Raw genomic sequence first — 16265 nt, forward strand, 5'->3', positions numbered from 1 at the left:
AATTTTTCATTTGTGCTTTTCTCCAGTGCCCTCTAATGGATATAAGATAAAAAGGCAAAGAAAAAATACACCCACAAATTATTCCAAACTTTTATTGTATACTTGAAATTTGCTGAGATTAGATATTAAGTGTTCTCAAGACATACACATACACGAAAGGTAACTATGTGAAGTAATGGATGTGTTAACTTGATTGTGGTCATCATTTCACAGTGAACATACATGTATCAAATCATCAAATTATAACTTTAAAAAACATCACATTGTACAACCTTGTTTGTCAATCATACCTCAACAGAGCTGGGGGAAAAAATTATCCTGAGCTCTTCACCCACTACAAATAAAGGTTTAAATATCTTCTCATATTCTGGCGGAAAAATCCAAAATCTCTCTAAATCAGTTATCGCATATACTGAAATCTATCCTTTTTTAATACAGTTTCACCACTGAAAATTACATTTTTAATTAAAAGCCATAAAATTATACATTTGTTTTGAGCCAGTATATCAATTTGGGGAAAATATAACCTAGGAAAATATTAACATATCTTTAAAAAATAAAAAAGTTCTCAGACCAGCACTAATTTTAACAGCAGAAAACCTGAAACAGACTAAATGACCAACTCTAGAAAAATGTATAAGCAAATGTAAACTGTTTAAACAAACTTCTCATTTTTGTATCTGTCAGGCTTCTAGAGATTATAATGCATTTTCACATACATGATCTCATCTGACTCACAAAAACTCTGTAAGGAAAGCAGAGGTTGCAGTCCGTGTTTCTCAGACAAGGGGATGAAGGCTAGGGAAGGATAAACTGTGCTCTTAGATCACCAAGCTACAACCTGGCGGGATTAGGCCCAGAACCTACATTCCGCATACTTGTCATTCTTAATAGCTCCTCTGCCACAGCTCCTAAAACACAACAGCTACTAAAAATGACAGAGACACACCAACACAGGGAAGTATTAAGAAATAAGTAACAAAATGCTGCAACAACAGAAAAGATAGATGGTAATTTCAAATTCAGAAGATAATTTTGGATATTACAGTTTTACACTCAGAATATTTTTTGATTATGAGCTTTACAAAAGAAGCCAAACAACCCAATATAAAAAAAGACAGTGTGTAATAAAGAATTTGGTCTTACCCAAAGAGAAGTCTGGCCTTTGTCCCCAGTTCCTGGAAAGTAACACCTTACACCCTTGGAACTTCCCAAGTGGTAGGAGTATTTACTCTGATATTCATGGTGGGCCCCTCAGACCGAACTTGACAATTTATGCTAATGAGGTGACTCATGCCACAGTGGGAGTGAAGGACTGGAAACTTAGTGCAACCACAGGGGCAATCAATCAGTCATGCCTACAAAATGAAGCCCCAATAAAACCTGTGAACACTGAAGCTCACGTGAGCTTCCAGGCTTGGCAATACTCCATGTGTATTGTTACAAACCGATGCTGGGAGGATAACACATCCTGAGGACAACAAACAAATGCTTCCTAGACTCTGCTCTATGTGTCAGTTCCTTTGGCTAATTTTCTGTACCCTTTCCCAGCAGTAAACTGTAATCTGAGGATAACAGCATTCAGGAAGTTCTACGAGATTTTCTAGCAAATTTTCAAACCTGTGGGTGGTGTTTAGGAATATCCTAAAATTGATGTCGGAAGTGAAAGCAGTCTTGGAGAGTGTGGCCTCAGACCCTGTAGTATTCCTAACTCCAGGTAGACAGAAAGAGATGGCTGACAGGAAAAAAATGTTCAAGCTCACTCAATATAAAATGCAAACTAAAAATCAGGCTATTATTTTTCACCTGTCAGGTTGGCAAGATTTAAAAGATTGGTTAATACCTGGGGTTGGCAAGGGAAAAAGGAAATTTCTTCTCTCTCCTATTCTGTAAGAAGAAATAAAAACCTTTTCAACTTTTTACAGGGCAATTTGGGAATATCTATCAAACTATAAAATTACCTTTGGCCTAGAAAATTTCAATTTTACAATCTTTTTCTTGAGATAAATTTATACCAGCCACAAAATATATAAGAGCAAGAGTGTTCATTATGGAAATTAGAAAACACCTAAATGTTAATCAACAAGAGTCAAATAAATTATGGATTGCTACATAAACATTAAAATCTATATGATAGGACTGTCGGAAAAAAGTGGTCTGTAGACTTGGAGTACAAAATGATCCCATCTGTAGAAACAAAAAAACAAAGTTATACTAAAATACAGGTGTGTTTATAAAGTCAGTAAAATACATGGAAGAATATTGCGAAAATGTAAACCGTGGTTACTTGTGAAAAGTAGACTGAGAAACAATAAGGATAGGGGTCTGTATTCTTTGAATTTTTTAAACGTGTGTAAACAGGAGTTTTAAATTAAATGAAACTCCAAAGAGAGGGCCAGATCAAGTTATAAATTTTCAAAGAAAATATCTGAGAACCAATTTAACAACTTTAAAAATGCCTCCCTCACACCAAGGATATGAAAGCGTAGAAAGTATGGAGGGAATGAGAGAGGATTCTTAAAGATTTCTTTGGAGAATGATGAGTTGCCCCCTGCCTCAAATGGAGAGAGGATGTGGGGGTGGGTACCTGCCTCTTACCTCAGGCCCCAGGAGAATGCCTCCAACAGGGCCTCTCGAAGAAGCTGCTATGTCTTTCCCTGCACTCAGAGGGCATCACAGATTGGTGCAGGACTCCTGCCCACAAAATCCAGATGGCAAAAGGAGTGACTAGTGGCTTTAGCAAGTAAGCACTACTGCTGGGCAGGAAACAGCCTGTCCTCCCCGAATGAAGAACTCTGGAATATGGAGTACAGCATAGGGAATAGAGCAATGGAATGGTAACAGCTATATACAATGTCAGAGAGGTAGTAGATTGGGGGAGGGGAGTTGTCACTTTTTGAGGGGTGCAAATGTCTAATTAGTACATTGTTTTGTACACCTGAAACTGGGAAAAAAAAAAAGAACTCTGGAGTGTCCCCTTGGGAGCAGGGTGGAGCTGGGAGAGACCTCAGAACCTGACCAATGGGCAACTAGAGAGTTGATGACAGACCTCAAAAGAGAGGAAGCCAGAGGTACAGGGCTCAGAAGAAGGAGTAAGCAAACACCTGAAGCACACTTCTCAGAGTACTCTTGCTGAATACAAGGGACCAGGTCGGGGGACAGCCGTGGACTATGTCTCCAAAGAAGCACTGAAAATGTTGCCTGGAAGAGCCCATTTTAACACCTGACGAGAGAGCACAAAGTCATCCTATGACAGTGCCAAGAAAGAACTTTCCTGCTTCTCTCTCTCTCCTGCCCACTCCCACCCACTCCTCAAATCCTAAGGTGATCCAGAGTAGAAGCTAGCAGACAGGCCAGAAAGCAGACCATAAAGAGGGAGAAGTTTCACCTCTGAATTAAATTGGAAACACTCATTTAGGGTATTTAGTACTCCTCAGTACTTCACAGGACTGCACATCCTACTGCCAGATTAAGACTCTATGTTGAAAGTGCCTAGAATGCTTTCTTACACAAATGCCCAGAAAAGTCATGGAGCCTGCCAGAGTCTTCACCCCAAGACAGAAGTGGTCCCCGTCTTGTGCAGGTTGAAAAGGGTAGCAAAACTTAAAGCAGCTTTTTATGATAACTTCCCAAAAGTAATCCTCGCTGTAACACAGACTGTCTCATTATTTATTACTTTTAAAAGATTTTTCTCTAAAATTTTTAAATGAGATTATAAAGACTATCTGAGAATATAACAAACATTTTTATAGTAAGAGATTTAGGTGCATATGAAACAAAATTTAAATATTCCAAATACTAATTGTGATTTTTCTAGGGAGATGGAATTATTGGTAGGTTTTTGCCTTTTCTCTACTTTCTAAATTTTCATTATTATAGCTGTGTTTATTTATAGTGAAAAAATTTTAACTAGGCAAAATTAATGTTAAATTTATTTCCTTAAATTACCATTTGTTATGGTAGGGGACTACCCAGAGTAAAACTAGAGGATCCGCACATTTTATGCAAGGAATACATTCTTAAGACCTTATATAATTCAAAACTAGTCATTCACCAACTAGTCCTATCAAAAAATAGGAGATATTCTCAAATGGCAATATCATAAATAGTTTATAATTCAGTTGACACTAGTTTTTGTTTTGTTTGGGGGGCATGGGGGAAGTAGTTCTCCTCATATTTTTTATTTCAAGCCCTCAAAAATGTTGAAAGGTACAATGAAGACCCATATTACCTTCACCTAGATTCACAACTTTTGCATGATCATTATCCATCATCCATCCATGCACACACACACGTATGTAATACACATGCATGCATGTATATATGTATGTGTGTATATGTATGTATGTATGTCTGTCTGTATATACAATTTTGTTGAACCACTTGAAAGTTATGTTGCAAACACCATGACAATTCACCCTTTAAATATTGCAGAAATCATCTCCTAAAAAAGGACATAATCCTACAATGAAGAAAAAATTTTTAAATCCAATATTATCTAATTAAAAAATCCATTTCAAATATCCTCAAATGTCCAGACAATGGCCTTTTCTCTTAGATTCAAGACCAAAGTTTACACAATGCATTTGATTATGTTTCATTAGTCGTTTTTAATCTTAGAACAGTCCCACCCCATGTTTTATTGTTATTGTTAATGATGTTGACTGTTTAAAGAGCCTGGTCAGTTGTCTCATGGACTGTCCCACATTCTGGATTTATCTGATTACTTCCCCATGATTAGATTCACGTTAGACTTTTTTGACACAAAACTACATAAATGATGTTGTATATATCTTACTACACACCATATCAGGAGGAACATAAGGTCAAGTTGTAATACAAATGATGATGCTAAATTTGATTCTTTGGTATAGATGGGAGTCACCTAATCACTCCATTTATTAAGGTACATTTTTCCCTTTGTAATTAGTAAATAATCTGTGGGGTATTTTTTTCCCACTGATTTATTTTTGGCATGTCTAAGTTGTTTTGTTTCTGGGATGATATTTTGCGACTATGTGAGTCTGTTCTCCAAAGGCATTTCACTCAATCCTTGCTTAAATCAATCACACTAGGGGGATTATAAACAGATGATCTTCTAATTCTATCACACCTTCTATGTTAATTGCCTTGAAACTTTCTGCAGACTTGCTTCTGTGCTTCCCCTCTGTGTAGCACAAGGATCGATTTTTTTTTAATTCAATGTAATACAATCCATTATGTTCATCATATAATCACTAGGCTCATTTTTAATGCTCAAATTGTCCCAAATTTGGTCTGTGGGAAACACTTCCAGCAGATTCCTCTGTCCTTTTGACCTATCTCCATCAGTCATTGAGGACCTACTTGCTCAACAAGATGTCCAGGCCCATATGTTCCTCTACTTTCCCCAACCCAAGAATCAGCCATTTCTTCAAGTAGCCTGGGTTCCTTTTCAGAGGGGAATGATATTTAGAAAACAAGATATGAGTGCTTGTTTGTTTCTAGGTGTATGGCATAGTTAAGACGGTATCTGGTCTTTGCCCCCAGTTTCTGGCACAGAGCTTCAAAAAACCTTGGCATTTCCTAAGTGTTATACTAATGAGGTGACTCATAGGGGGCCCAGATAGCTTCAGGATGGGGCTGGTCACCAGAAAGACCAACCACAAAAATGCAACTTTGGGCCAGTGGGATCTATCTACAGGGAGTAGAGCATGTGGCTAGAGACTGAATTCAATCACATGACCAATGACATAATCAACCTGCCTACATAATGAAACCTCTGGATGAAAATTCTGGATGTTCATGCTCAGTAGAGCTTCTCAGCCATGAACACACTGATATGGAAAGGCCCAGATTTCATGAGGAAAGGGCACAGAAACTCTGGGTCTCTTCCTCACCCCTTCACTCCCAGAACTTGCCCTGTTTTCTTGATTTGGTTGTTTCTAATTTGTATCCTCTGTAATAAAACTGTAATCATAAGCATAGTGCTTTCAGTGAGTTCTGAGTCATTCTATCAAATTATCAAACCTTAGGGAACCATAAGAATCCCCAAATTTAAAACCAGTTGATCAGAAATGCAGGGGGGGCCCGCAAGGCTTACAGCTGCCATCTGAAGAGGGGACAGTCTCATGCAGGACTATGCCCTAAACCTGTCAGAATTTAATTGAACTGCAGGTCATTTGAATTGGACTAGATGTTAGTTGGTGTCAGAACATGAAAGGTCCTTCCCATGAAGACAGCTACAAAATATTGTTTACACACAGATACACTTGAATTATAAATTTGTAAATATAATGACAATAAATATACATTTTTTTTTTTAAATCTTAAGTTCACATCAGCCTCCAAATCAAATCCAATACCACGTGGAAATCACATTAATGCATACGGATACACCTTATTATTTTTCACACGGCACAACATTAGATCGTGTGGCTATATCATGCTTTTCTGTCCATTGTTGGCTACCTATGCTGCAAGGCATAACCTTGTGCAGATGCTGTCTTGTATTTGTGAAGATTTATCTTCACGGCAAATCCATCAACCAGGCCTGCTGGATCATGGGTAAATACATGTGAAGGTGGCAGACTGCTAACGGCCCCTCCACATGGGCTGCATCACTCTGGACTCCTAGCAGTAAGGTGTGAGTGCCTGGTTTCCCAGGGCCTCAGCAAGTGTGTGTGCTATCCAAGTTTTGAATTTTCTGCTACTTTGATAGGTGAGATGTGTATGTCACTGCAGTTTTAATTTGAGTGTTTTTTTCATATATTTAAAATATTATTTGTAGAGCTTTCTATGAGATTTGCCTGTTCGTGTGTTTTTCCATTTTTTTCTGTTAGGTTTTAGGTCTATTTTTTTTCATTCAATTTTTAAGAGGGCTTTGTGTAGTAGAAAAATTAACCCCTTCTTTATAAGGGGCAGATATTTCCCTCACTTTATCATTTGTCTTTTGATTTTGCTTATAGCCATGCAAATCTTTTTTAAAATCATTGATAAAGTCAATCTTTTATTACTTCTAGATTTTGAATCATATTGAAAACCTTTCTCCAAGTAATAAAATAATGCATTTAATCATATTATTTATATATTTTTAAAACATTTAGATTTCTGACCATTTAGAGTTTATTTTGATATATGTGTGAAGTACAGAGCCAATTTTCACAAGTAGCTATCCAGTTGTCAACATCATTTATCTTAAAAGTGTATTTTCCCCTTGGGGAAAAGAGATGCCACCTTTAATCATATATGAAATTCCCATATATTCCTGAGTCTATTCCTGAAATTGTATTGTTACATTGATCTGTCTCATCAGGAGCTATTACAGTTTTAATTGTAGATATCTTTTAGTAAGTTTCAATATCTGATAGAACTAATCTTTCTCATTACTATTTTTGCCAAGGTTTTCTTAACTATTGTAGCATGTTTATTTTTCCACATGAATCAACCAGTCTAGCACCAGAAAAAAATTCACTGGAATTTTTAATGAACTGCATCAAATTTATGTATTAACATAAAAGAACTGACATCTTTGCAATACTGAGTAGCCAGATCTAAAAACAGGAATGTCTTTCCATTTGTTCAAGGCACTTTTATAGCTTCCAAAAATGTTCTAAACTTTTCCTCACATAGTGTATTTCTTTCTAAACGTACTCCTAGGTACTTCTTGATCTTTCACGTGGCTGGTGTAAATGAAGTCTTCCACTACTGTTACTGTTAAAAATATAAAGGCTTTTTGACTTTTTACCTTATTATATACTGCTACCTTACTCAATCCTTTCATTTGAGTTTGTATCAATTCTATCATTGATTTTCTTGGATTTTTCCATAGTTTTACATCTTTTGTTTCTAACACTTATGTACTTGATACATTTGCAGTTTAGAATATTCTCATTTCTCAAAACTCACACATAAATTAAGACTTTATATTTTTATATAACCATATATATTATTTCAATTTTAGATCACTGAAATTTGCATAAAAGCTACTGCACTGCACATTCTCACATTCATGTAGTCACTGAGACACTGACGACCCAGACTAACATTTCCTACATACTGAGGACCTCCAGCCATGCTGACTTCAACGCCAGCAGGCCAAGCTGCCGTCATCCCTAAGCCACTCCATCTGTGCGACAGCGACACAGCTTTACACAAGAGCTGCACATGGAATCTCCACACTAATCAACCTCATGCTCTTCATCCTGTCATCTTCAGCCACAGCAAAGAATGAAGTCCCTCCTACCATACAGCCTTCCCTGATTATCCTATAATCTCATTTTCACAGGGCCAGAAAGGGAAGATTTTTCACAAAGCTCATGTAAAAATGGCAAGAAGGTATAAAACTATCAAGGCAGGAGGCAAAGAAAAAAACCTGTCTAATATGAGCTCAGATGGACTCCACACTACTACAGAGTGACAGAGATTAACAAGCTGCAGGATTCAAGTTCACATTCCCCCAAGTTCACAGTACCTTTTCTTTCCTCACACGACTCACAATTGTGCCGAGGTCTTCAACGTCGACGACAGAAGGGACACTCGGCTGTTCCTCGGGATCTGACTCGTCCACACTGGCGCTCTCAAAGGGTCCCTCCTGCTGGAACAGCAGTACTTCAGAAACACATTGTTCAAAGCACAAACCACCCTCCCTCCCAACTGTGAAAGTACTATTTGGATATGAAATACTTTTAGCTAGAGGTCAGCAAACTATGGCCCACAAGCGAAATCCAGCCAGCCTCGAGTCAAATCTGAAGGTCAAATCAAGGCCCATTATTTACATATTGTCTATGGCTACTTTCTTGATATAGTGGCAGAACTGATAGTTGCAACAGAAACCATATGGCCCACAAAGCTGAAAATATTTACAGGCTGGCCCTTTACAGAAAGTTTTCTGACTGCTGTTTTAGACAAAGAACGAACCAGGCGTGGTGAGAAATTAATGCAGGAATGACGAAAAGAAAGGAATCAAGCATGGCTCTTCGGTTTCTTTTTTAAGTAACTGAGATGGTGGTGGTGGTTACTAAAATGGGAAGACTTTGGGAGAAACAGACTGGGAGAGTGGAAATGAAGAGCTCCATTTTGCATTTGTGAAATAAGAAATACTTTAGACATCCACACAGAAATTTTAAAGAGGCAATTGCATATATGAGAACAAAATTCAGGATAGACGTTAGAGAAATACAAACCTAAGAATAAGTGGCATACAGACAGAATTAAAGCCATGAAACTATGTATGATCATCCAGGAAGAAAGTATCAATGAACAACAGAACCTAGCACCAAGCTTTAAATGACTCCAACATGTAGAGGTTAGATAAAGGGTAGAGGTTAGATCCCAAGTGAAAAAGGAAGAAAACCCTAAGAATGATGTCATGAAAGTCACAAGAAGATGATTCAAAGGAGTCAGTAATGTCCAACACTGTTCAGAGGTCAAGTAAAGTGAAGAAAGAGAAATACCCATGAGGCTTGACAACATGAAGTCCCTTGGACCTATAAAAGTGAGGTAGAGAGCCAAACAGAGTGGGTGAGAGTTAACTGGAACTTCTGCTCCCAGCTGCAGGGGAGATTACATTAAAAAACTCTCCTGTAAAAAATAACCAAAATTGAATAATATAATATTTTAAAAGCATCATCTTAAATGTAATCACTGTGTTGACAAAAATGTACAGAATCCAAGTTTGAACTAAAAAGGGAATCTTAGGAGGTAAGTGAGAAATGGAGCTTACAAGTATCTGCTGAACTCTAGAGAACCTATTTTGGCAGCTGTACAGGACAAGGGAAGAGCAGGTAAAGCTGAGGAGGTAGTGCTAGGAGAGTCTAACACAGAAGACCAGAGTCAAAGCGAGGACCCCCACAAGGCTGCATCCCTGGTGTAAATTTAAACTAGAAATAAATATTCTCTGCAAGAGAGGAAAGCACAAAAGAGGCCAAAAATTTGGGGAAAGAACAGAACAAAGGATAGATGGTTAGAGGGAATTTATTCAGAGGTTCAAAGGTTTGTGAGAGGAGCTGAGAATTATATAATAAAAATTCAAAACCAAAGTAAACTGGGGTTCCCAAAAGCAACACTCTGAACTAAAAGACCGTGGATCAAGGCATTCAATTTCTGAAAGAAAATTACTCCCCTCTAGAATTCTATACTCTACCAAAGCATTAATCAACTGTGAAAGTAGGATAAAGACATACAGATATGACAAATCTGAACATTTACATCCAAGACACCCTTTCTCATAGCGCTACTGAAGAATGTACTCCAAAAAACAAGAGTCAACCAAGAAATAAGAAGATATGAGACACCAGAATCAGGGAATCCAACCCAGGAAGCTAGCTAAGGTAAAGCTGTGCATCACAATGGATGAAGACACAAGACTTGTTCAACTGCATAAAGGCTTGGACACGCCAATGTGAAGCAGAAGATGACTCACGAAAGCCTCCAAGAACTCAATAAAAACTACACAATACTGGAAAACAATTTTCAGTTCTGTTAAGCATTTTGGAATGAATAGTAATGGTTATAGAAAAATCAAAGCAAATGTAGCAATTATCTTAAGGGAAATAAATGTATAAGAATGAAAATGTGACACTATAGTATATATGACAGATGTGAATATGTACACAATCACAATAATGAAACAACGAACAATGGTCTAATCAGAAAGTGTGATACAACTATACAAGAAAATGAGGGCCAGCCTGGTGGTTCAGGTGGTTGGAGCGCCATGCTCCTCACGCCCAAGGTTGCCAGTTCTATTTCCACATGGGCAAGTGAGCTGCACCCTCTATATCTAAGATTGTGAAAAACAGCTCTCCCTGGAGCTGGGTGAGCAGCCAGAGGTCAGCATTCGGAATAGAGACAGTGGAAATGTAATGGCTCTGTGCGATGTCAGAGGGATAGTGGATGGGGTGAGGGGGGTTGACACAGTGTGAGGGATACAAATGATAAACGTCTAAGTATTACTTTGTTTTGTGCACCTGAAACTAATATAAATAAAGAAATAAAGAAAAGAAACAATAGCTATATAACAAACATGACAGATATCTTTGCAAGGAAATACTTTTACGTGGATGTAGGGGAAGAGAAATTTAAGACCTTTACTTCCTAGTCCATGACACTCATAGCCTGCTTATTTCCCACCAATAAAAAGAAAATTGCTGTTTAACTTAAAAAAAAAAAAAAAAAAAAAAAGGGAAACTTCAAGAAAGCATTCCAGGAAAATTTCAAAACACTAGCTGAACACTAGCTAAAGAAACAGACTTCAGAAACACACATGACAACAGATACAGTCTACAAAAATAGTTTTAACAAGTCCCTAAATAAACAATTACAACCCACAGCGAACTATAAAAGTAAACTCTGAGGAGGGGAAAGAATCTGATTTTCACATTCTAATATTCAAAATGTACAGTTTTCAACAAAACATTATGAAGTATACAGAGAAATAAATAGTATGGCCTATTCACAGGAGAAATTAAAGATAAACTGTCCCTGAGGAAACACACACATTGGACTTACTAGATAAAGACTTTTAAGTCAACTGTACTAAATATGCTCAAAGAGATAAAGAAACCCATGGAAAAAAAGCTAAAGAAACAGGAGAATAACATCTCAATAAATAGAGAATATCAACAAAGATAAAAATTATAAAAAGGAAACACCAAGACATTCTTGAGCTGAAAAGCATAATAACTGAACTGAAAATTTCACTAGGGGGTTTCAATAGCAAATTTGAGCATGCAGAAGAATCAGCAAACATGAAGACAGATCTGTTGAAACTGACCATTCTGAAAAATGAACCGAGCCCAAAGAACCTATAGGACTCCAGCTTGCTGCTCCATCTTGAAAGCAGCAAGAGAAAAGTAACTCTTGACATACAAAGGATCTTCAAAAAGATAAGATTAACAGCTAATTTTTCATCAGGTACCTCACCTCAAAGGCCAGAAGGCAGTGGGATGATATATTTAAACCCTTGAAAGAAAAAGAAAAAAAAAACCTGTCAACCAAGCAAAACAATCCTTCAAAATTGAAAGAGAAATGGAGAATTCTCAAATAAACAAAAACTGAAGGAATTCATTACCAGAAGAGTTGTCCTGCAAGAAATGCTAAAAAGAGTCCTTCAGGCAGAAATGAAAATGACATCTGATAAAGACCCAAAGCTATATGAAGAAAGAAAAGTGGTAAAGAGAGCTACATAAGTAAATACAAAAACCAATATTACTGTATTTTTGGTTTGTAACTCCTCTTTTTTTAAATCTATGTGAATTAAAAGACACATGCATAAAACAATGAACTATGAATCCATGCTAATGGGAACACAATGTATAAAGTTGTCATTTGTAACAACAACATAGAGGGGAAGGGGACAGGGGTGAATAGGAGCACAGTTTTTGTATACTGAAGTTTATTAATTCAAATTGAGTCTTATAAGTCAAAGAGGTTGACTGCAATCCCCAGGATAACTAGTCGGTTCTCCATATCCCCAGGTTCTGCATCCACAGTCAAAAAATATTTGAAAAAGCGTTACACTGTTGCTGGCCAATAATGTTTCCTCTGTACTGAATATGTACAGACTTTTTTTGGTCATTATTCCCTAAGACATAACAATAATTAACACAGCATTTACATTAGGTATCATAAGTAACCTAGAGATGATTTAAAGTATACAGGAGGATGTGCATAGGTTATATGCAAATACTACACCATTTTATATAAGGGACTGGGGCATCCACAGATTCTGGTACCTGTAGGGGATCGTGGAACCAATTCCCTGCAGATACCAAGGGACAACTGTACCAAAAAAATAACTAAAATGTACAGAAACAAAAATGAGAAAGAAATCAAAAGGGCATACCACCAAAAAAAAAAAAAATCAATAAAACACAGAAGGCGGCAGTAATGGAGAAACTGAGGAACAAAAATACATACGATACATAGAAAGCATAATAAAACGACAGAAGTGAGCCCTTATCAGTAATTACTTTAAACAAAAATGGTTTAAACTTTCCAATTCAAAGGCAGAGACAGGTAAATGGATTGAAAAAACAGGAACCAACTCTGTGCTGTAGACAAGAGACCCAATTTAGATACAAAGATATAAACAGATTAAGAGTCAAAAAACAGAAAAAGATATTTCATACAAATAGTAATCAAAAAAGAGTGGGGATAGCTTTACTAATATCAGACAAAATAAACTTAAAGTCAAAATTGTTATAAGAGACCAAGGATAGTATATATTGATAAAAGCATTAACACAGCAAGAAGATTTAATAATTACAAACATATATGCACCTAACAGTGCCCAAAACATATGAAGCAAAAATTGATAGCGCCGAAGAAAGAAAAAGACAGTTCTACATTAATAGTTGAAGACTTCAATACCCCACTTTCAATAATGGATAGAACAATTGGATAAATCAATAAGGAAGCAGAGGACTGGGCTAACGCTATAATCTAATTAGACCTAACTGACTTATATAGAACATTCCACCCAAAAAAAGAGGTTATATATTCTTCTCAAGTGCACATGGAATAATCTCCAGGACAGGCCGTATGTTAGGCCCTAAGCAAGTCTCAATAAATTTTAAGTTAAAATCATCCAAAATATATTCTCTGCCCACTGTAAAATTCAATAGCATTTAAAGAAATAAAACATTTAAGAAAAAATTTTAACCAAAGTGAAACACTTGGACACTGAAAACTCATAATATTGAAGAAAGAAATTAAAGACCACCTAAATACACATCCCACGTTGATGGATTGGAAGACTTTATATTACTAAGGTAACAATACTATCTAAAGTGATCTACAAACCCAACAATGTGTTTTGCAGAAATGGAAAACCTGTTCCTCAAATTCACATGGAATTGCAAGGGACCCCAAATAGCCAAAACAAACACTGGAAAAGAACAAAGTTGGAGAACTTCTGATTTCAAAACTTAAGTACATATCTACAGCGAGGTACTGGCACAAGAATAGACTGATAGATCAATGAAATTAATTACATTGAAAGAAAGAAAACCCACACATCTACGAACAATGGACTTTTGACAAGGGTGCTAAATCTACTCAGTGGGGAAAGAATAGTCTCTTCAACAAATGGTGCTGAGACACTGGATATATACATGCTAAAGAATGAAACTGGACCCTTACCTCATACCACACACCAAAGTTTACTCACAATGGATCAAAGACCTAAATATAAGAACTAAAACTATAAAATTCTCAGAAGAAAACATAGGATTAAATCTTCACTACCTTGGATTTAGCGAAGAATTCATATGTATGATCCCAACAGCATGAGCAACAAAAGAAAACAGATAAATTGGATTTCATGGAAATCAAAAACTTTAGTGAATCAAAGGACATGATCAAGAAAGTGAAAAGAAAACCTACATAGGGAAAATATTTGCAAATTGTATCTCTGATAAGGGTTTATCATCTAGGATATAATAAAGAACTCTGACCACTCAACAAGTGGTAAGACAAACCACCCAATTAAAAATTGGGCAAAGATAATTGTCACCCCAATAAATTAAAAAAAAAAAAAAAAAATTGGGCAAAGAACCTGAATAGACATTTCTCCAAAGAAGATATACAAATGGCAAAAAACATACAAAAAGATGCTCAACATCATTAGTCATCAGAGGTAAGTGCAAATAAAAACCATAAGGAGACACCACTTCACACTCACAAGGATGGCTATAATCTAAAACACAGAAAACAAGAACTGTTGGCAAGGAAGCGGAGAAATTCAAAGCCTTGTACATTAATGGTGGGAATGTAAAATGGAGCAGCCACTGCAGATAACTGCTGGTTCCTCAAAAAGCTAAACACAGAATTACCACATGACCCAGCAATTCCACTCCTAGATTTATACCCAAAAGAACTGAAAAGTTACTCAAATACTTGTACATGAATGTCAGAGTAGCACTATTCACGAAAGCCAAAAGGTACAAATAACAAAAATGTCCACCAACAGATAAATGGATCAACAAAACAGATATATTCATACAATCCAGCCATAAAAAGGAATAAAGAACTGACACATGACACAACATGGATGAACGTCCAAAACATAAAGTAAAAGAAGCCAGATAAAAAAAGGTCACGTTACATGATTCCATTTGTCTACAATATCCAGAATAAGTAAGTCCAAAGAGACAGAAAGCAAACAGGAGGTCATCAAGGTGAGGAAAAGGGGATGAAGAGTGACTGCTTAATGGGTGAGGGGTTCTTTTTTTTTGAAGTGATAGACAAGTATTGGTAGTGGGTGCACAAAATTGTGAATGTACTAAACACCACTGGATTATACACTTTAAAATGTTAATTTTGTTACGTGAATTTTACCTCAGCACTTTGAAAAGTTTTTAAAAATGTTCAAAGCCAAGTGGAATACAAGCAAACAGACTGGCTAGAAAAAGAGAACAGCAGCAGAAAGACACAGAACAAAGGAAAGATTTGCTTTTCATTTGCTTTTGTGCTTGTCTAAACACAGATGACTCCAGAGCATGTTTATATACTTATGGGAACTATCTAGTAGAGATGGAAAGATCAACAATGCAGGAGAGAAAGATGCAATGAACAAAGGAACAAAGTCCTTGATTGCAGAGCATGCACAGAAAGCGGTCTTCAAAAGAACCAGACACTTGGTCTTCTGGGACAGAAAAGATGGTGAAGATTTGTAGATGGCACAGGGACAATAAGAACATTCTTCTCCGGTGGCTTCACAGGAGAGCTGGAGGAAGGGGTAGAGAGAAAGAATACTAAACAGTCATCTTGGAAAGTGAGGAAGGGCATTTGCAAGAGAATGTCAGAGACCGTTGGGCAGCTCTGAACTCATACTCGAGTCTGGTCTAACAGCAAGCAGCAGGCAATGCAGGAGGCAGGCAGCACGTCTCAGCGTGGTGTGGAATTCAGCCAGCTGGGCTGTGCAATGGAGCGGAAGGCCAGGCAACAGAAGGTGTTCGTAAAGAACGATCATAAAATCTAGACTGGGTCAAGACAGAAGTGAAATGAGCAATTCTCACTATCCATTGAAAAAGGTATGGGATCAAAAGAGTTTTAAAGTAGGTGCACTGGAAAGAAGTCAGAGTTTGGATCACAGGAACATGAAATTTCAGGTGACCATCGAGGTGAGAGGTCGTCAGTGATGAAAATGGTTACAGGAGGTGTGAAGGCCAAAAAGCTGGCCATGGTGTGAGACAAATCATCTACATGGATGACTTAGCCACAGGAGTGGTGACAGGAACGAGGTGCAGAGAAAGCCAGTGAGTCAGAATGTAAAGCTGTTC

General features: G+C 37.1%; 1 protein-coding gene across 3 annotated transcripts in view; it reads right to left on the reverse strand.

The window, feature by feature from the left end:
* LOC117024741 (S-adenosyl-L-methionine-dependent tRNA 4-demethylwyosine synthase TYW1) overlaps nucleotides 1–16265 on the reverse strand; it is a 210046-nt gene that overhangs the window by 177421 nt on the left and 16360 nt on the right. For 2 of the 3 annotated variants that reach the window (XM_033110219.1, XM_033110217.1), the window contains exon 7: nucleotides 8453–8575. In XM_033110219.1, the coding sequence (XP_032966110.1) occupies nucleotides 8453–8575 (123 nt within the window). The remainder of the gene's footprint in view (nucleotides 1–8452; nucleotides 8576–16265) is intronic. The other variant, XM_033110218.1, reaches the window with a different exon arrangement.

This window comes from Rhinolophus ferrumequinum, chromosome 7, assembly GCF_004115265.2.
Source record: "Rhinolophus ferrumequinum isolate MPI-CBG mRhiFer1 chromosome 7, mRhiFer1_v1.p, whole genome shotgun sequence".
Taxonomy (NCBI): Eukaryota; Metazoa; Chordata; class Mammalia; order Chiroptera; family Rhinolophidae; genus Rhinolophus; species Rhinolophus ferrumequinum.